The sequence below is a fragment of the Eleginops maclovinus genome, chromosome 22, assembly GCF_036324505.1.
Source record: "Eleginops maclovinus isolate JMC-PN-2008 ecotype Puerto Natales chromosome 22, JC_Emac_rtc_rv5, whole genome shotgun sequence".
NCBI classification, from domain to species: Eukaryota; Metazoa; Chordata; class Actinopteri; order Perciformes; family Eleginopidae; genus Eleginops; species Eleginops maclovinus.
This window is the reverse complement of record NC_086370.1, coordinates 16,440,415-16,461,679: the sequence shown is the minus strand read 5'-3', so window position 1 is coordinate 16,461,679 and position 21,265 is coordinate 16,440,415. Positions and strand designations below refer to the sequence as shown.

At 39.8% G+C, this 21,265-nt stretch overlaps 1 protein-coding gene across 3 annotated transcripts in view; it reads right to left on the bottom strand.

The window, feature by feature from the left end:
* The window catches only part of col17a1b (collagen, type XVII, alpha 1b), a 24,804-nt gene extending 3,539 nt beyond the window's left edge, over positions 1-21,265 (bottom strand). The window contains exons 1-50 of one of the 3 annotated variants that reach the window (XM_063874922.1): positions 20,946-21,265; positions 19,630-19,694; positions 17,123-17,173; positions 16,872-16,979; positions 15,194-15,571; positions 15,003-15,059; positions 14,845-14,880; positions 14,645-14,695; positions 13,288-13,431; positions 12,022-12,606; positions 11,228-11,311; positions 11,063-11,125; positions 10,827-10,982; positions 10,207-10,299; positions 10,069-10,113; positions 9,796-9,942; positions 8,132-8,866; positions 7,933-7,983; positions 7,696-7,722; positions 7,552-7,614; positions 7,356-7,460; positions 7,213-7,248; positions 6,673-6,708; positions 6,476-6,529; positions 6,359-6,394; positions 6,238-6,273; positions 6,108-6,161; positions 5,179-5,214; positions 4,933-5,004; positions 4,806-4,832; positions 4,680-4,715; positions 4,537-4,572; positions 4,363-4,443; positions 4,236-4,271; positions 4,058-4,138; positions 3,473-3,544; positions 3,256-3,297; positions 3,074-3,133; positions 2,921-2,980; positions 2,796-2,822; positions 2,599-2,652; positions 2,409-2,486; positions 2,261-2,299; positions 1,933-2,049; positions 1,723-1,842; positions 1,503-1,613; positions 1,110-1,262; positions 915-1,025; positions 642-821; positions 37-177 (exon numbers count right to left, since the gene is read on the bottom strand). In XM_063874922.1, the coding sequence (XP_063730992.1) occupies positions 37-177; positions 642-821; positions 915-1,025; positions 1,110-1,262; positions 1,503-1,613; positions 1,723-1,842; positions 1,933-2,049; positions 2,261-2,299; positions 2,409-2,486; positions 2,599-2,652; positions 2,796-2,822; positions 2,921-2,980; positions 3,074-3,133; positions 3,256-3,297; positions 3,473-3,544; positions 4,058-4,138; positions 4,236-4,271; positions 4,363-4,443; positions 4,537-4,572; positions 4,680-4,715; positions 4,806-4,832; positions 4,933-5,004; positions 5,179-5,214; positions 6,108-6,161; positions 6,238-6,273; positions 6,359-6,394; positions 6,476-6,529; positions 6,673-6,708; positions 7,213-7,248; positions 7,356-7,460; positions 7,552-7,614; positions 7,696-7,722; positions 7,933-7,983; positions 8,132-8,866; positions 9,796-9,942; positions 10,069-10,113; positions 10,207-10,299; positions 10,827-10,982; positions 11,063-11,125; positions 11,228-11,311; positions 12,022-12,606; positions 13,288-13,431; positions 14,645-14,695; positions 14,845-14,880; positions 15,003-15,059; positions 15,194-15,571; positions 16,872-16,979; positions 17,123-17,173; positions 19,630-19,684 (5,056 nt within the window). In that variant the 5' untranslated portion in view covers positions 19,685-19,694; positions 20,946-21,265. Of the gene's footprint in view, positions 1-36; positions 178-641; positions 822-914; positions 1,026-1,109; positions 1,263-1,502; positions 1,614-1,722; positions 1,843-1,932; positions 2,050-2,260; positions 2,300-2,408; positions 2,487-2,598; positions 2,653-2,795; positions 2,823-2,920; positions 2,981-3,073; positions 3,134-3,255; positions 3,298-3,472; positions 3,545-4,057; positions 4,139-4,235; positions 4,272-4,362; positions 4,444-4,536; positions 4,573-4,679; positions 4,716-4,805; positions 4,833-4,932; positions 5,005-5,178; positions 5,215-6,107; positions 6,162-6,237; positions 6,274-6,358; positions 6,395-6,475; positions 6,530-6,672; positions 6,709-7,212; positions 7,249-7,355; positions 7,461-7,551; positions 7,615-7,695; positions 7,723-7,932; positions 7,984-8,131; positions 8,867-9,795; positions 9,943-10,068; positions 10,114-10,206; positions 10,300-10,826; positions 10,983-11,062; positions 11,126-11,227; positions 11,312-12,021; positions 12,607-13,287; positions 13,432-14,644; positions 14,696-14,844; positions 14,881-15,002; positions 15,060-15,193; positions 15,572-16,871; positions 16,980-17,122; positions 17,174-19,629; positions 19,713-20,945 lie in introns of those variants that run through there. The other 2 variants (XM_063874924.1, XM_063874923.1) reach the window with 2 other exon arrangements.

Here is a 21,265-nt window from a genome sequence, read left to right as displayed (position 1 = left end):
ACTTATCTTTGCTCTTGTGGGTTGTGAGGAGCTTACTGGTCAGATACTGCTGGACTTCAGCGCGGATGCTCTCCCGACCAAAGTTTCCACTGTAGGAAACTGACCCGGAGTAGCTGCCTGGTGGACCCACTGGTCCCTGTGGACCAGGAGGGCCAGGAAGACCTCTGAAGCCAGAACCTGGGAAAGATTTAAATTGAAGTTATTGTTTCTCTGCAGCTGCACAGCAAGTTAACAACATTTTGTAAAATTGAACTCAATGCTATACTAGGAAAGTATTGACAAATGAAGTAAATGGGGGGCGTTTGTTTTTTGTTCTTTGTTTACTGAGGAGGAAGTGTTTTATAGATAACATACTGTCAGTTGATGATGATAATGTATGATTTAAATGTATTGCAAGATTTCCTTTTACTTGAGGGTGCTATAAAAGATAATACCTTAGCCTTTGTACCGTATACAGAAGATAATGTAGTTTGTAGGTTAAAATCTAAATGTAATTAAAGTCTTTAATTAAATAGACAATATTCCACCTTCTTTGTTGTAAAATGTATCATTACTATCACTTCCTTTGGGATGTGAATCCAAGCCATAACCTGTTGCCTTCCTCAGTTTACATTATGTTTCTAGCTCTCTGTCGGACTCACCCTGCAAGTAACGCTGAATGTCCTCCAAGCTGTATCCACTTCCTCCAGCCCCATACACAGTGGCGGTGGAGACTCCTGGTGGCCCCTGAGGCCCAGGGGGGCCAGGCTGTCCTGGGGTGCCAGGGGGACCAGAAAGACCTTGTTGTACGGCGGAGGAAATCCAAGCGCGGAAGTCTGAATCTAAGTAGGTACAAGAAAGATGAGGATAAGGATGATAACTTTTCACTGTTAAACAACAAGATGATTTATCTCATTCATGAAAACGAAACGTACTTCTCACTAGCGCAGAATAGTCAATCGAAGTCGTAGAGAAGCCGGAGCCCACAGCAACAGACGGACCAGCTGGACCGGGCGGCCCGGGTGGACCTCTAGCAATCCCTCTGTCTGAAAAAATGACCATTCGAGCAATTAAATGAACTGTGAACTCAAGGCATCATTAATGATTTTTCTTGTGTCACCTGTGCTTACCATTCATGATCTTGAAGACATATGTGGCTATCTCCTCCACACTGAAACTGCCTGAAAATCCTCCTGATGACCCTGAAGTCCCTGGTTGTCCCGGTGGGCCTTGTGGGCCTTGTGGGCCTTGTGGTCCGGACAGGTACCTCCTCACATCCTCTCCTACAAAGATACAAAGAAAGACAGTGTTTAGGCCTGGCGCTCCTCTGAAACATATTTTTTCTTATTACTAGTTTCTTTGCAAATTTGAATTATTGATACAATTTTAAATCGACTCATAAATTATAATAATTATTAGCTAAGCAACCAATTTTTACACTGTGTTATCATATCAGAGTATTTCTTCCCACCACCTGTGTTTCTGATGTCATTGGACTCAGCCATAATGTGTATTATACTCACTCTGAAGCATGGCGATGAGCCCACTGACTGTCAGGGAACCGGAGCCATGTCCTGGGGGGCCAGGTGGTCCAGGAGGACCCTGAACCCCAATACTAAGCCCTGAGCCAGAACCTGTAAGTAAACAGCTTAAGGTAACTCCCATTCTGCTTCAATTGTGTCCCATACATGACATTACCGCACACCATCATTTAGTATATATTCTGGGGAGGGGCAGTCTTACGTTGTAGGTATGCGATCATACGAGTGGAGATGTCCTCGATCGAGCCTGAGAAGGATCCAGGGATTCCTGGAGGCCCAGGGGGACCCGGGAGCCCACGGAGACCAGACTGTGTGCTTCTACCTGCATGGAGCAAATAAAACATGTTCATATCCTGTTCTGTACCGAGTGTGATCGGTGTGTTAGGGTGACTTTGCTTGAAAAGGCCCTTACTCAGATATTCAGAGATGTACTGTCGCATCTCAATGGAAGAAGAGAAGGAGCCCGGCTGACCTGGAGGGCCGGGAGGACCTGCGGGGCCAGGGGGGCCTGAGGTGACTGAGATGGAGCCTGAGGAAAAATTAGATGGTAAAGAAATTAAAGAAAATGTAAGGAGTACTGTCCGGCTCATTCCACGTAGTACCTCACTTATTAGACTTATTATATTATTTATAAGTAGTAAAGATCAATAATTTTGTGCAAAATATAAAGAAAAGAATGTTAAGCAGCTGTGAACAAGATACAAACATGTGAATATGGGTTATTGTAAACTGTTCTCTACCTCTTGAAGAGCCAGGATTACCCGGAGCTCCTGTGTCCCCTTAAAAATGACAGAGAGCCACATTATCATCATTCGTTACAATAAGTACTCTGAAATACAGACATCAACACATTTACTGCTTTCACAGATGTTGACGTGTTAGTAGTACCTTTAATTCCCTGTATTCCAGGAAGTCCCGGCGGACCTGGAGGTCCAGGGATCCCGAGTCCTCCACCATAAGAGGATACTGTAAGGAAAAAATACATAAACATTTAGCGTACATCAGAAGAAAAAAAAGGCTTGTTAAGTGTCGATGTCTGATATCATTTTAATGTAATTTTCTTTGATTATGTTTGCACCTGAGCTACCCGATCTTCCTGGGGTTCCATGCACACCTGGCTGCCCTGCTTCACCTGCGGCACATATGATGACGTCACAGTTATGTAAGAAAGGATTTTATTACAGCAAGGCTCACTATCATTTGAAGTGTTATGTAAAAGTCAATGGGTGAAAGAATGAGTATTTTTTTAAGATACACACTAATAAAGACAATTACCTTGATAGCCTCTTGGTCCAGGAGAACCTTAACAAAGTAAAGAGATGTTAAAATGAAGTATTACTAAATAGAAAAAGGGCAGAGTTCTTTGAATTAGACAATAGGTCTTGACACAATCTGATCACCTGTTGATCCTTTAGGCCCAGAAGGCCCAGGTGGTCCTGGCGGTCCAGTATAAAATGTTCCTGTAAAAAAAAAAAAGCAGTGTTTAGAAATGCTTTCTGTTGCTGCTGAATATGTTTCAAAGACAGATCAAATGTTTAGATTCTGGATCTTACCTGAGCTGGATGAAAAGCCAGATTCCCCTCTGTCTCCTTTAGGCCCTGGTCTTCCATAACCTAAAATAAAATGATGATATAAGTTTGATATATAGAATGGATGAGCTTCACATAACAAACACACTGAATGATCCACATGCCTACATATTTTTATGGTGGATTTATTGAGTTGAAATACTTGCCTGAAGGACCTGGAGGCCCGGGCGGTCCTTGTCTTGAGTCACCTGACGAAGACATTTTTCAAACAATCAGTGACACAATTTGAAGAATATCACAAGAAGTCTGTGGTCTTTCTCAGATGTGGTTGAACAAATCCTACTACATTTGAATTAAATTAAATGACATCAAAGATGATGTCTTAGATAATGCTGCAAATGAGCAATGTTGTGTTTTATTTACCTGGACGTCCAGGTGGGCCGGGTGGGCCGGGTGGGCCAGGTATTCCTGATCCTCCATTGGCGTTAAACTGTCCTGAAACAGAAACAGAAACACACAGTTTTAAGTAATGAGTGGTATTCTGGTCTGTAGAAAATTCCAGTACAGCGTGCTTATCTAACTTTTGCGGAACAGCGGCAATCAGTAGCAACAAGATGCAAATACAGAAATATACTACACAAAACTATAATAAGATACAACCAGCTGTAGAATTTAAACAGCTGCATTTACTACTTTTACAAAGCACTTATATTGTATTTGAAAATGTTGTTATCATGCTACATTAAAACTCGTGTCACAACAATTATTTAACATTTTAAGTCAGTGTACTAATTTAGGAATTTGACTTTACAAATCAAATTATTGCAACAAAAATGATCTATTATTTTATTTCTCATTTATGAATTTAACTGTCCAGTTGTAAGATGGGGATTGTGCTGTATAGTTTTCTCTGAAAGTTTACATTGTTTTCCCTTTAAGTGAAGAGATTATGTTACATCGCCTCTGAACATTATACCTCATGGAAAACCATTTTTAAAAAGTACTCACTTGAGGTCAAGGTTTCAGACGTTCTTGATGTTATTGCTTGTTCTCCCGACTCGCCCCTAAATCCTCTGTCACCTTTAGCACCTGTGAAAACAAACAACACACAGCATCCATTAGACTCTGCATATAAGACTACATATCCAATTTAAAAATCACTTCCTTCTGGAGCAAAAAGACCCACCAGGTTGGCCAGGCAGACCAGCAGGGCCAATTGGACCTGAGGAGGTGAACACAAAATGTCAGTATAAATATTGTTACGACATATATTGTCTGATCTTACAGGAATAAGATGCTGTTAAGGCTCAGACCTGATAATCCAGGAGGTCCTGTCTGGCCGGGGGGACCAGCAGGCCCAGGGGGTCCTGGGATGCCGACAGCAGAAGATCCAGCTAGAAAACAGATCAAAGATATCAGATATAATCGAACTGTAATAACATAGAGCCATATCTATATAATAATAAAGTGTTATCATGCTATATTACCTGCATTGATGATTCTTCCAGCTTCACCTGTTTCCCCTGAAACAGAGAGACACATGGTACAGATTAATAACAGAGAGCATGTGGTATTTCACAGAGCGTGCACTTTCTGCAGCAGAGGATCCTAAAGGAAACTGTAGATGTACCTTTAATGCCGGGTCTTCCTGGATTCCCTGGTATCCCTAAAAGCAAAACGTAAATACAGCTTTAATGTTAAGAGCACTAAAAGAAAAGATAAAAATGATAAAATGCCAAAGAATTAATCGTCATACCTGGTGGTCCTTGAAGCCCAGGTGGTCCTACAGAAAAGGAGATATCATGAATATATTATATTATATTATCCACTTATTATAAAGTTGAAGATCCAGTTCCACTATGGAGGCATCAGGCTCAGTTTACCTGGAGGTGCAGCATCTCCAGGAGGTCCAGCAGGACCTCTGAGTCCAGGAATACCTGCATGCCCTTGGTCACCTGCGGGCAAAGTCAAAAATATAGTCAGAGAGGATTTGAGGATTTTTTTGAAGGGACTGAAAACAACGTGTGTCAGAAATAAAGGAAAATAACCCTTGTTTTTCAGTTGTTTAGTCTCCAATATCATCTAATAAAAATAAATAATACACAGTTAAACTAATACACTAATGTTACCTCTTGATCCTTTCAATCCATCGGCTCCAGACAATCCTGGTAAAATAAAAAGGAAAATAACTGTTATACTTTATGTCAATCCATAACGTACTCTGAAAATATACTTTTGCTGTAAGCCAGTGTAACAGGAGTTAATATCTTAAAGTAAAAGAGGCTTTATATATACAACCCCAGAAAAAATTAAGAGACCACTGCAGCATTATCAGTTATTGTATTCTATGAACTTCTGGCAATTTTTCTCTGGGTTGGAATTCAACAGACACTGGAATGGCTGTCATACATGTAGAGATAAAGATTTAAGAAAAAATGGGAGTTGTCTCTTATTTTTTTCTGCGGCTGTATATATGTATACATGTACATTATGCTTTAAAGATTACATTCTTTATATTTGAAGTCTCTCAGCTTTGTATTGCATCTGTTGCACACAGGTTTCACTCTTATTTCTGATAAAAATAACTTATCTCATCTTTAATAGAAAACGAATCTCTGCTGCTCCCTGGTGGAGGATGTTTTAAACACTCTTGTTACTGCCTCACATTTGCAAGTTGTTATCGTGTTGTATCTGCTCTAAATGATAATAAATAGGCTATAAAATTGAACAAAAGTTGATTCTCAATAGATGCAATGAACTTTTGGTATGATATTTAAGTATAATCACACTTATGGTGACCATAATTCATTGCAAGTCACACAAAAATAAATGATAACAATTTGAGGGGGTTCCCAAGTTGATTTTTTATTTGACCTTTATTTACTGAAACGGGTTATTCAAATCAAGTTATTTTTAAAACAGTGGCCTGCAACCTGCTGAGACTCTAGGAAGTAACTTCTTCCAGCCAAGACATAGCCCTCTTTAAAACCGCTAATTACCTATATTATATTTGTCTAATAATTAAATAAGTATCTGAGGCCGGTGGTCTGTAACTCACCAATTGATCCCTTCTCTCCGGCCGGCCCCTGCACACCCGGTACACCAGGATCACCTGAGGAGCGGGACAACTTGATTAGAAAACAGCACAACAATAATAACTTGAAAACTTCAAATTATGCTGTACTGACCTTTCACACCTCTGGGGCCTGTCTCACCAGTGTCACCTGAAATACACATTAATCAAACTGCGGTTGGAAAGATTATCCGACCTCAATAGTCCTATGAAAGCCTGATGTGGTTACAACAAACCTTTAAGTCCTTGGAATCCAGCAAGCCCTCTGTCTCCTGCAGAGTGAGAATAAGTGTGACTGTGAGTAACATTATAATAAATATAATAACGGAACTAAGCATTTCAGTGTGACCGACCTTTAGGCCCAGGTGGCCCTGTCTCGCCACGGAAACCCTGAGAACCTGGTTGACCTATAAAAGGACAAATATCCATTTTAAAAGCCAGGAATTAAGACAAGGCACTGCTAACTGTATTATCACACATTTCAGGTCATGTACAGATCAGTGGGTGTTCCTGGAGTGGTTGTAATCAATAAATAACAGGGAAAACTGACCTGGTGCTCCATGAAGTCCAGGAGATCCACTCGAGCCTTGGAAACAGATTTATAATTATTAGCAAGTAAAAACACTGTTGAACAAAAACATTATAATAGCATTTGGACAATTGAATAATTATGGAGGATCAAACAAAAACAAAAAATGACATGAATGACAAGATTGAACTGTGTTTGAGTTAGTTCCTTACATATTATAACAGGTAAAGAGGATCGGCAGAATGAAATGAGTTTTAGGACAACTTTGAGAGATTTAAAGCTACGAGGAGGGACAAAGAAGGTTTTTTACTGCATAGCATTTGTGTTATTGAAGCAATCTGTTGCTGGGGTTTTTGTCATATATCAACCTGACGGAATATCTTGTTGCTTTACAATTAATGATTCTGTAGTATTTATTCACGGACTGACTCTACGCTGCAACCTGGTGGTTTTCATAGTTCATGCTGTTGCAGATGTACACATAACACCAATGGTGTTCTGATATCAAAACACAAACACGTTCTTTTCGATGGAACCTTTAGTAATATCCAATAATCTCACCTTTAGGGCCGACAGACCCAGGTTCCCCGGGAGAACCTGCATAAACCAAACACAAGACATCCTGAAGTGACACATTCAAGATGAACTGGCTGTTATTGATAGAAAAACAGAAGTTATTTTTCTGCTGGGAATCTGAACCTTACCTCTGTCACCTTTCGCTCCAAAGCCTTGAGGTCCTGCATCACCTCTGGGGCCCGTCTGTCCATCGCGACCCCTGAGGCCAGGTGTCCCATCCAGCCCATGATCACCTGAGCAGAAATGTTACAGATAAGATGTCACTGTTAGTAAGCTTAGAAACATACGTGCATCATGTGGTTTGAGCTGTAGCACTCGCTGTACCTTGACTTCCTTTCTGTCCTTTCTGACCCTCAGGGCCTGCATGTCCCATGGCACCCGGAGCACCTGAGGTCAAAGGTCATAATTAGTAAAGTAACTATAAAACACTGGTAAAGACTCAATGAAAAGTGAGCCATCATTCCTCACCTGGAATTCCAGGGAAACCACTATCTCCTGTAAAGAAAAATATACATTTGGTGATGAAAACGACAGAAGATTCAGATTCAGATTACTATTCGGTAAAAGATATGTAGCAGAAAGTAATTTATATCTAGGGTACCCTAAAAAGAATAAACGTGCATGCTTAAACACAAGTAATGTTGACATTATCTTAAAGAAAAACGAACATGGAAAGACTTTATTTAATAACATTTAAAATGTCACCTTTAGGTCCAGGCAGTCCTCTCTCTCCCTGCACTGATGACACTAGAAAAGCTGAGACAGAAAAGAACAGTTCCATAAACATTAATATGTGTGTGTGTGTGTGTGTGTGTGTGTGTGTGTGTGTGTGTGTGTGTGTGTGTGTGTGTGTGTGTGTGTGTGTGTGTGTGTGTGTGTGTGTGTGTGTGTGTGTGTATAGTACCTCTGTATGACTGGGAATGCATTTCAGTCCTTAACATCTGCTGGATCATCATCTGGAAAGCGGCAGCGTCCATGTGCCCTCCACTCACTCCGGTCCCGAAGCCAGTGCCACCACTGAAGCCGGTACCAGAAGAACTGCCGGTGCCCCCACCGAAACCAGTACCAGTACTGCCGGCACTGCCACTGAGAACGGTACCAGAACTACCAGCAGAACCACTGTAAGTGGTTCCACTAGAACTTCCCGCACCACCACTGACACGGGTACCAGTACTGCCACCGCTGCCACCGCTGCCAGCGCTGCCACTGAGAACGGTACCGGCACCTCCAGCACTGGCTCCACTGGATCCACTGGCTCCACTGGTTCCACTTGCACCACCTTCCCCAGCAGAACCACCTCCTATGCTGACATCAAGGCCGTTTCCACCACCAGTTGAGCCGCCAGCACCACCTGTTATCCCGATTTGTGTTTTGGAGCCTGAACTTCCAGATGCGCCTCCAGCGCCCAGATATAGCGTGTTGTCAGTGTGGGAGGTACCTCTACCACCTCCACTACCAGCACCAGCAGCAGTCCCAAAACCTCCAGCAGCTCCAGCAGCTCCAGCAGCTCCAGCTCCAGTGGCTCCATAGATGTTGATGTTATTCGAAGTTCCTGACAGCCGGCTGGTACGAGCAGAGGCCGCAGAGGATTCGGATTCCAGCGTAGCCACTCGACTCTTCAGCTTTCTCACGTCCTCAGCTGAGAAAGGGATTAGAATTTGGTGAGATGTTTCATTAGTGATAGGAAATAATTCTCTCTTTTCCACAGGTTACAAATGTGTCTGACCTTCTCTCACCCAAAGCACTTCAGTCGGCATTTTTTTAAATTAGTATGCGCATAATAACACAAATAATTCAAAATGATATAAATTTATTATAGGATTATTATTAAAAGCTTAACATTATACTAAACAAAGATACAGAAGATACAAAAAGGCAAATATTGACTGGCTCCAACACACAGTATATCCCATCAAAATGATAAAACAAATGTTTTTTTTATTGATGTCAAGTCAAATTTAAATTCATATGTGATATTGGTTTATATTTAGAAGTTTTGTATTTACCTTTAACGTACTACAGAGCAGTTAAACGTGATGTAGTTTCTGACAATAATACAATACTGACCCTATAGACAGTATATGTACTGTATGTACAGGATCAGTACATATCTGCTCAGCAGGCTTGGACATGCAAACGTCTACATGCCAGTTGCAAATATGATTTCAGGTTCTCTTTTTTAGCACATTTTTGTTCAGGAAAAATCCACATCAACAACTGTCCTGCTGCAGGAAAACAAAGTGGAGCCTGTGATGTCATCAAGCAACGATTTGCTGGAGCTGCTTCACTGACAATGAAAGCCAGGCCTACTTCATGGCAGTGGGACAGTACCCACAGATCAAATTTCCAGGGAGGGGATTACATTCAGTGTCTAAGCAGCACAGTGAAAGTGCTTTTAAAAAAATGCTCGGTATCCTGAAGGCAAAACACACTTTTTATTGGTTTAAAAACAGTCCCAGGCGATTTACTGCCAAGCAGCTCCACAGAGCTCCGTGATTGTAAAGGTTTTAACTTTGGGGAGATTTTTATTGTTCCCTATTAAAATCTCATTATGTTTTACAGCCTTACCCAGTGCAATGAGACCAAACAAGAGTCCCAGCAGGAGCAGGGACAGGAGGAGAAGACCCAGCAGCCATTTCCACCAGGAGCAACACGCATCAGAGCAGCAGCAGAATCCTCCACCACCTCCGAAGATCCCACTGTCCCTGTCGATCTCTGAACACAGATATAAACAAATGTAACTATTAATCAAACATTCTCAATGTGTTCAGTAATAAATAGAAAGAGTCCTTGAATACCAACATACTCCTCATTAATATAAATATCAACAATCAAAAATACCTGCATAGGTTGATTTGTCTTTCATCACAACTCCAGATGACCCATCTGATGGAGGGATAAATAAACATCACATGTTCATTTCTGTAATGACACTTAAGTTTGTTTTTGTTTTTAGAGACATTTTTAACTTCCACTCACAGTAAGAGTTGCCAGACTCTGTCTTCAGTGGTGCTGTCTCAACGTAGCTGGAAATAAGCTTCTCTTTCTTTATCGAATCTCCTGACAGCGACCCTGAAAAGATTAGAAACTGATTTTTCTCAAACACTACTTTTATCCTATTTGCTGTGTTTAACAATTAGAGCTAAAAAAAAACACAGCTCTTGAAAAACAGACAACGCACAATATCAAAATACAACAGACAAAATATATGATGCAATACAATTGTACGCAACATTAAAAGTGCTTTAACTTATACCAACAATCAACACAAATAAATAAAAAATGAGTAATGCAATAAAGCAAATGTTTTTAATTTGAAGAAAACATTTAGAAGAAAGATAGAAAAAAGATACAAAGATTAGAAAGCTAATTATTTATCCCAAAGACAAGAGAGCTTTACATAATGTTACTAAAACTGCATGTCCATTATTACCATCACATGGTTGCATCATAGTCAGCTATTGTTTTAAATATTATAGGTGTATGCGCCAAAACTTGCTGCGGTCATCAGAATTTAGGATTCCAAAATTGGTCCAAGAAAAAGTTGAGAAACCTTATTAAGTTGTGAAAAAAATCCAGTGTTTCTCTAGCAATCTCACCTCCGCTCATCTTAACACTGCTGGTGGTGAACTGCTTCCCGCTGTCTTTAGCCATGATCAGCATGTCTGCATCTCTCTTGGCCGCCACGTTCTCCTTGTCAGAGATCAGGTACTTATAGTCTCTCTTATATGAATCATCAGCTTGTGTTCTAGTGGCTGACAACATAAAGAAAGTCAGGATTAATTGAGGATTCTAGGTTTGTTAGGTGTGACATATCAGAATATTGTGGACCTACTTGAAGAGACTCCACTGCTGACGACTCCCCCACCATTTGACAAGTTCTTCTGAACGCCATAACCTTTAAATATAAACACCCACAGGTAAACACTTTGATAAGAATGTGCTATTTTATGCTATTTAAAAAAATTCAAAATACTTCATACTGTTCAGATAACATTACCTCCTAGGTTAGCAGTCACGTTTCCTCCACTGGTGGTGAGCACAGTGGGAGAGGTGGAAGCCAGGTTATTCTGGAAGCCGTAAACTAAACAGATATAAATGGTTTAAGTTGATTAGGTAACATAAACGCATATACAAATATACACTTGCACATGGACACTCAAAAACTTACAACAAAACAAACTGAAAAAGCAGATGTGGCACAAGAACATCTTTTAGTTTGCTCTTTTGTAATCGTCCTTATATGAGATTTTTGAATCTGATCCTGTTTTTTGGATTGATGATCTACAGGTGAAAAAAGGTTTTGCCAGGATAAACTGTTCCTCTACTTAAATCAGTGTCATCTGTGAAACAGGTGGGGAAAAAAGTTTTGACAGGTGAAAAAAAAGTTTGGTATTAGTCATTTTGGGCACAAGGTGCAGCACTACAACATGTTCAAAGTAAGTAACAAAAAAAACATTCATGTTTCACAGATGGAAAAAATAATAAATATTTTTACTTGGCAAAACTTCTTTTCACACCTGTTTCACAGATCTCATTTTTGAAAGGAATGCAGAAAAAGTATCCTGGCATAACCTTTTTCTCACCTGTTTTTAAATCATAAGCACATGGGGAAAACTATTTGGATCAGACTTAGAAAATCGTCCTCCAGAAAATGCAGTACAGGATAATAATCCTAAAAGATGTTGTCTTTACTAATGCACCACCGAGACAAAACCATATGCAAAACAAGGATTAATACCTACAAATGAGTCCATATTTCCTGCAGGTAACAGGTAATATGTTAAGTCTCACCTGACAGGGAGGAGGGTGAGGTGAGACCGACTGGGGCGGTTCCTCCCGACATGTTGTTGTTCCCGGCCTGGTATGCGTAGCTGCTGGTGTTGGCAGCGATCACCGTGGTGGAGGCCGAGGGCAGCGTGGTGGTGGACCAGGAGAAAGTAGGAAGTGTGGCGTCCAGTGTGTCATACTGACCTGATCTCCCACTGCCATTATACTGGCCTGATCTCAGACTTCCATCATACTGGGCTGATCTAACGCCGGTATCATACTGGGCTGATCTTATGCCGGTATCATACTGTCCTGATTTCAAACCAATGTCGTACTGTCCTGACTTCACACCAGTATCATACTGGCCTGATTTCACAGTGACGTCATACTGGCTTGATTTTACACCAGTATCAAACTGTCCTGATTTTAAACCAACAGCATACTGGCCAGGTTTCACACCAGTATCATATTGGTCTGATGTCACGGTGACATCATACTGGCTTGAGTTTACACCAGTATCAACCCGCCCAGATGTCAAACCAGCGTCATAAAAGCCAGATGTATCAATGGTGTGGAACCCGGCTGATCTAACACCAGAGCCATAGGAACCTGCAGGAAAGAAGAGACAAACAGTAAGGAAAAGTGTCTATTTCTTTCCTGAATAATAATGCATTTTTATTTAGCTAGAGTGCATGAATGGTTCACTAAACGGGCCTACTTGCCACAGGCCCAGAGACTCAAAGTGTCCCCATGGCCTTCACATACTGTGTTGCCTCAAAGAGACACGTACTAACCAGGAACAACTCAATATAACTACAAAGAAAAGCAAAACCACGACGAAAAAAACACAAAGAGACAACAACAAAAAAATGCGAAAACTGGCCGAGAAAGAACTAAAAACAGACAGAGAAGGAATACAAAGAGATACAAATAAACAACAAAACAAAAAGATTTGAACAACTTCAAAGTCTGTGTGCCTAGCTCCTACATATAGAAGAGGTATCTGGGATGTGTCTGTGACCAGGAGCTTATTGTATTATCATCCACACATGCTTGAGTGTTAATGTAAAATGTTAAACAATGATACTGTAGTTTTATTTTTACAGCAGAGAATAAGTATACTGATAATATACTGTAACTTAAACGTTAAATGTCTGTTAAAAATGTATCTAAATGAGCTGTCACTGGCTAACACAGTACAGGCACACACTGAGGTCAGATTAGGAAGGAGACAAGGTGTCTGTGCATGTTCGCTATGTGCATGTTTGTGACGCTTGTAAGGGTATATACCCGACTGAGAGGCCACTGAGATAGTCTTGGTTTCCACGCTGGCCTTTTTAGGGACAGGCAGGGTGATTGAGGCGCTGGAGCGAGTCGGGCTGACGCTGCAGGAGCGTCCCTTCAGAAGCTTCTTCACGTCGTCCAGCTCCGTCCCTGCAAAACCACACAAACAATGTTCACCAAATAAAATATTGCATTTTCTCTCAGCAATTCATTGTAGTGCATGAGATTAGTCTGAAAGTTAGTTGGACTGTACACTTCGCTAAAACTTTACCACTGAATTTCAACATTGAATATTGTGCTTTTTAATTTTTACTTTTATTCGTTATGTTAGTGATAATACTTTTATTGTTTTACTTGAGTTAAAGGTTTTAATGTGAATATTTGACCTGTAATGCAATGTTTTCAAATGTGGTGGAAGAAGTAATGAAGATTTTTAGTGAAAGAAGCAAAAGTAAAACTCCTAGTAGTAGGAGCAAGATGAGCTTAAACCGTAGAAGTATGGCAGCTGTTATTGTGATTAGATTAATATATCATTATAACTGATGCAATACCTTTTATATTGCACCTTTTGTTTTGTAGTGGATTTTTATATAGGATACTGCGGGGTAGTTTTGTGTAAAAGGCATGATACCATATAGGGGGAATCCTGTGTTTGTTTTTAAGAGCTTGAAAAGGATTGTTGATCGGCAAAAAAATTGAGTGGAGTAAACATATTCCATTGGGAAGTTGTGAACTTAAAGTATAAATTAGAATAAAACGGACATATAGGCCTACATACTGTTAAAAAGTAGAGCACTATTTCATTCCCATGGGCTGACATGGGGTTAAAGTGGGACAGCATGACTTACTGTTAAATAATGTGGATTAAATAATAGCATTATGCATTTAAGTCAGCAGGGGGAGCGATCCGAGTCTGTATATCTCTGACTCTCTACTGTTTAGCCTCAAACGGGCAAACAGTGACTCATGTGTGCCATTGTTGCCACCACAAATCTGCCCCATAACTTCTTCCCCACATGAACACACTGCAAACAGACCCATGATCCTCCTTGTTTGAAGCTCAGGTTTTTCTTTGTGCTTATGTAGTGTACATTTTCTTGTATCTGGGGGAGGTGCACATGTGTTACTAATTGATATTTCATGGACATAAAGGTGAGGGGTCGATGAGAAGGGATATCCTGCGTGGAGCCAAAGCATTTGACAGGAACAGAATTCAAGACACATACTGTTCTGCGAAACTGCAGTAAAAGGTTTTCACTACCCATGTGCTTTTCAGGGCACATCAAATAAAGATGCTTTTGTTGGTTTATGAGGAATTGCATAATAAACAGTGAATAGATCAATGTGTCTCAAATGGTCTTACATCTGCTGGCACTGGGAGAGGCACTCTGTAATCTGGCTCTGATCTCGCTCTCTGGAATAAATCACACACACACACACACACACACACACACACAATGGACAAAGGAATCCTGATTCAATAAAAGAGTAAGCCAGAACAATTCAGAGTCAGATGGTCCAGAAATAATGAAGGGAAGTTGAGGGGAAATAAAAACTAAATACCTCTGCTTTCGCTCCTCCCTCTTGTGGTGCTGGAGCCTGGAGAGAAAACCGACAGAAGAAGGGGACACAAAACATAAACACACACACATCCCAAGAGGACAAAGCTGGAAAAACTGTGTCACAAGAAAGTATATAATCCCGTTCAGAGACTCACTTACAATAGACTCCATAATCTTTGCGTGAAAACTCTGGGGAGGAATTAGCGCTGGAACTTCCTAGACAAGCAAACACAATGGCAGCAGAGATATTGACAGCACTCTCATGCACCTCAGTTTCCTTTCAGTGTTTTTAAACTTCTGTTTGAGGCACTGCTAATGCCAAGTTTGTTTTATTAGGACCAGGATCTCACCATCGTAACCTCCTGAGCGGCTGGATATCGTTTTCCTCTCCCGGAAAGTTGGCGACAGGCCTGATGAGCCGGCTGTCTGAGTTCTCCTGGTACCGCCAGACGAGCTGGACCTGACCTTTGACACCGAACTCACAAGATAACTTCCGCCGCCGCTTCTCCCTCCTCCTCCTACTCCTCCTCCTCCTCCTCCAGTTACTCCTCCTCCTCCTCCCCCTCCTCCTCCCCTTCCTCCTCCTCCCCTTCCTCCTCCTCCTCCTCCTCCTCCTCCATATCCCTCTCCGTCTATGAAGATCCCTCCTCCATCAATTCCTGAGGAGTCTCCCCCGAGGTAAACTCCCGAGGAGGAGCTGAAGCTGCTGGTGTTCACTCCCACAGAGGCTGCAGGGATAGACACACAAGTTATTTTTATTTTTCCTGCAACTGAATCACCTCCACATGACAGGACGATGCCTGAGTCATAAAGGGTTGCGATTTTAAGTACTTTTACATACTTGTTTTTGACCTGAGTATACCCATTTAATGCTATTTTTTTACTTTACCAATATTCTGATACAAAACAGAACAGCTTTTTTCTACTATCAGTATTGTTTTGTTCTTTATTTAAATCTTTAGTCTTATGAGTCCAGGAGAATACCACAGGCAGAAAAAAGCAAATTGCCAAAACCTGTTGCACTATATCTCTAGTTGTTTATTTAAGAGTAATGTTATTTATGCACCTTCCGGGTTCCAATAAAGAAACATAAAATACGATATGATGCATTGCGCATTAAACTAATTTACATTATACAAAGTAGTTTAAGAGAGTGGTAAATAATTATAGTGGAGTCTAATTATAAGTATAGCGCTTGAAGTCTGGGCACATGCATAGACATGACAGGGTCATAAAAGTGACATGCTATGTTTACCCCGTGCCACAAGATCAAGTTGCAGTGTTATTTGATATCACAGGGTTTTCGAGGAAAAATCTAGTGTGTGAAACAACTTATCAACGTGACTTTGATTTGCATAGAAAATCTAGAATAACATAAAGACTGGAAGCACTGATCCATCAAAGACCATTTATTGATTTCTTTTCCTTTTTTCTTAATCCTTTTTAATTGATAGGGGGGTTATATCAAAAAATGTGACAAACTACAAAACAAATTAAACAATAATGATAATAACAAAGAAATAACTAATAATAATAATAATAATAATAATAATAATAATAATAATAATAATAATAATAATAACTAGCCTGTGAGTGGCTTCGCCAGTCACACAGGACTTAATAAGAATAAACAATAAATTAATTATTAAAAAATGGAAATTACATTTGACAAGCTGGAATAATTCCTTGTTTCTCCATACTTTTGCATTAAAGCTGAACTAACTAATCATTGAAAATGTCCCATAATCACAAGTCATTTTCTGTCAGCATAGTTAATTAGCTAATTGTGTACATACCGTTGGGTGGTGTACTATATTTATAAGATCTTGCTCAAAAACATTCATAAAACACTTTTAAAAGGTTTTTAACAAAAAAACGGAAAGTGATTTGAAACAGAATCTAAATGAGTACTTCTCTTTTTTTATACTGGGGAAACATAATAAAAACATTCAGCTTCTCAAAACTTGTCCAAAGACAAAAACCCACAACTTCCCAGTTTCTAGACCATGAGTGGAAATTTGCTCTCACATGAGGAGAAATAAGTTCCACTGCTGTTCTGGGTTAAGACATTCTTCTCCAAACCCAGCCCTCCAGCACTGCTGGACATATTCCTGTGATTTGATCCGCTGGTTCCCTCTAGCAACAAGAAGACACACATCAAAACACAGGGAAGCTGTTACTCAACGGGTAATTCCTACAGAAATGCTCGGCTATAATTATTGCATTATGTGTTAAGTTTATCATTAAGGCGAGCATGACTGGAAGAAAGAGACACTCACTTGGTGGCAGAGAAGACAGTCTGGTGGTGGAGGTTACTGTTTCTGTCACAACTGAACACAGGAGAAAAATCACACATTGTTTGTGTTTGTGAGAGTTATTAGCAGTAATCCTGTCGGTGGGTGTTGAGTGTTTAGTGACTGGCATGGTGACGGGTTTCACGCCTCTGGAGGTTAACTGATGTGACTTTGATTGACATGATGATACTCATATGATGATGGTGCTGATGGATTTCCCACCGTCTTGCGCTGTAGTTACATTTCAAATAACGCCTTCTAGTAGACTGTTAACACAATGACTAACAGCTTTAAAAATAGATAGCAAATCTTTCCTCAATAATGCTAAATATATTAGTAAAGACCATTAATATTGGTGAAAAGCCTCATACAGCAGGACAGTTGCTTTGGATAATTTGTCCCCTGACCTGCTTGGATAACACTCAGTTTAATAAAGTTATTTACATATTTTAAAAAGAAAATTCTTAACAAGTTAATAACCTTCTGAACCCTCAATCAACAGTGATGAAGCCTATTACTAATGACCTATCGGTATTACTGCAGCCTTGAGGGATTGTGAAAAGGTGAGACGTTCCCAGGCTTAAAGTAATCTTGACTATAAATGACTCATGAGCCACATTTGAAGCAACAGCGTACCTAAAAAATGTTCTTATCACTGGTCTAAAACTGATAACTACAATTTATTTATTAACCATTTAAAAGCATCTCATCGCATATTTCTTCAAGCTCTTTATTCTTACTTTTGAGTTCTTGCAACCACTGCAAAATTAGTTTGCAAATGAATGCATTGTACTCTTTATTTCAAAAAATGTCATTGTGTTTATTGAATTTAAATAGTATTGTAAAAAAAAAGATTTTAAGTTATTCTTCATTTTTGTTTGTTGTCTCTGCACCACATCACACACATTCCTTGTATGTGAACACCTACTAATACATCAGATTTTGTTTCTTATCAAGCCTTTATAAAAAGTGCGTGATTAGTGATTTCTGAATGTTAAAAAGTAATAAAGTTTTTCCGTTTGAAAAGTTAAGTTCAAGTTCAGGTTTATTTGTCAAATTTAATACATTATGTTGAGAACAATTCATTAATCACATTGTCTGTAACTGTATCTGACATATCAGACTTTTCTGCGTGGGTCAAAGGCCGTTTTACAAAAAGAAAAACTTTCCTTCAGACCTTAAGGCTTTACCTTCCTCGGCTGTCATGTAAATTGTTGAGTTGTTATCTTAAGACATGGAGTAACAGCTCAACCATTTTCAAGAATGTCCTGGAACATCTCCAGTAAGTAAGTCTTCGGCTGAGTTTTCTTTTTCTGTTTAATTACTATTTTCAAGGTCAATATCCCCAAGTTAACATTTTATTTGTGTATATGTTTGTCCCTTTTATCTCAGAGGGAAGTTTAACCATTGACCAAAGGCCTCAAATTCAATAAATAAAGTTTGTGTTTATCATGTCATGTTTATAACTAAATGGGTGCAGATAAATAATACGAATCACCCTTTCAGTCCACTAGGAGGCGTCTTGTTCTCAGCATGTTGAGTTTTAACGGTTGCAGATGATGTAAATTCCAATACAATTTCATGCTGCCTAGCTCCTGTCCTCCCACTCTTCATGCCTCCTTTGTATCCTTCCTTTTAGGGACTTGTGTGTGTTTCTAAGTCAAGGTTAACTGCTGAAGATGATCATGCTTTTGATGCTGTTGCGCCTAGACTTTGAAACAACTCAACAAGTCCAAGTGAAGCCAAATTGGAGCACAAAAGTCATCTTAAAATGACTTGTTTTAAAAAAGGCTTTCATTTCCCCTCTGACCTTCAACTTATTTTTAGAAAATCTTTGTAACAACTTTGAAAAGTGACACATGTTCAAACTTAACTAAACTTCTTTTAGAAATGACTTAAAACAGGGGACGCACATGGGGACACCAGGATGGGTGATTATATGTTTCTCTGAGTTAGAGTCAAACATATAATCAAACGTTTCCTTGGCTTCACCATATCCCTCTGTGTCAAAAGGCATTAGGCCAAGAGGAGCCAGTTATAACTTCAGGAAAACCCAGAGGATGACTTACACCCTGAGAGCAAGGATCAGAAATGGAAACTGACACCAGGGAAGGCATGCCATGTTGTTAGTGATAGTAAGCCACCAAAAAAAGAAAGACAAAAGCATCACCCAAGAAAGATCAGAGGGGTTTGGCCTTTAAATGCAGAGTAACACATTGCCAATATGTCATAAACTTTCATCTTATATCCTTTTATTTTTATAAACTGTGTCGTTTATGGAAAAGATTCCATCTTGTTTGCGTGGCCAGACACGGTTGTGTGGCATTTCTAAAACTCTGCAAATAAAACCCAAACTATCTGCATACATTCAAAGCTACAGGTGTGTAGAGTTGCGTTTTCTTTCTTTTGTGATTTGGGTGAACCAACCCTTTACCTTGTGTTTTTATGGTGGACTTGTTTCAAAACTTCAGGAATAAATTCAGAAATCTCACCCCTTTCTCCTGACAAGCCTCCTGAGAAGTCGATCTGTCTTGTTAACTCGTCCATCCCATTTTATCTGGTGAGATGATAAAATGTTGACCACTCTCATGCATTTTCTCTGCCAACTGTCAATAAAAGTCTGTTTATTTCTTCACTGTGGTTTAAATGATATTTAGCAAACATCTGATGGGAAAAGTAAAAGTTATTCTAGGAATGATTTGGGTTAAAGACTAGGCCGCTCGAGTCTGATGTTTACTGCGTTAATTGGAAATTTCGTCCCACTGGAGAAAGAAAAATGTCACATGATCATATTTTAGAAACCACAATCTAATATTTCACAAACACAGTTTACCCTTAAACATTCTGATTTAACTCATCTTAAAACATGAATTCGGCAATAGGCGTACAACAGAGCAGGTACACAATACTGTATTAAAAACTTTTGTTTGAATTTGAATAGTGCACATCACAATCAAGGATCAAGGAGCTATAAATCATCTATAAATTTCAATAGATTTCAATACACTTTGTGTCTTTGAAGACTAACAACAGGACAAAAGGGGCCGGTGGATCACTGCACAGCTCTGAAAGATCATCCTGTCACCACACCCTGCCAGCCAGGGACATTTAACAGCATGTGATATTTACTGCACACTTAAAAATCTCATTTTTGAATTTTAAAAAGCAGAAATATTCAGAAGGATGGCTTTTTCCATTTTCTTCAGAGCCTGAATCACCTAACAACAATTTCTAGCCTGTTGAGTGCAACAATCATGAAAGACTAAGTTTCTTCCTCTCAGAGAAAAGTAGAACATAAGTGAAAGTGAATAAAACCAACATGTGTCAAAACACTTTCTTCTTTCCAGTCACACATTTATTATTGTATATTCTGAAGCTAATCCCAAAGGCAAATATAAAAGGCTGGTGAAGCTACTCTTACAGCCAGGTTAGTTCATGGCATATATTTTTAGAGGGATGTAAATAGCACAGCAAAAATAAATGTAAAATTATCCTGAGATCACTTTAACAGACTGATTCTATACCACAGGAAGAACACGGACCCTGTAAACCCCCTATAGAGCTTAACAGACAAGCTATGAAGAATTGATAGCTTTCTTTATGGGACTTTGCGCAAATCCATCCAACATATCCTATAACTATAAAGCTAAAAAGTAGCTCGACAGCCCATCACCAAAGTCCCAGAGTGCAGTTAGTTAGCGCAAAGATGCAACAGCCAGATGGGAAGAAACCCCCACACCATCCAACATAAACAACTTTTTTTATATAAAAAAAAAGTCTCCAGGATATTCCAGTGTGAAATCCATACCTTCAGCCAACTCGAGCAACAAACAATCAATCCGGGTTCCTCTCGAGATGGAGCGACTGTTCGCGTCCACGGGAGAGATAATGTGTTTATACCAAGTTGACGCGCTGGGGTGGGATGTCCTACCGATCCTCGGTCCCTTTGTGCGTTTTAGCCCAACTTTCCCAGGCAAGTCAAAACAGAGATTTGGGCATCGGTCCCAGCCGCGCCCATTGGCAAGCAGGTGTAGCAGACGGCATGAAAAGCTGAATTTAGAAGAAAAAAAACAAAGCCTCAGGGAACCAATTAACTTTATTCACCTCTGCAGACGCCTCTCGACAGAT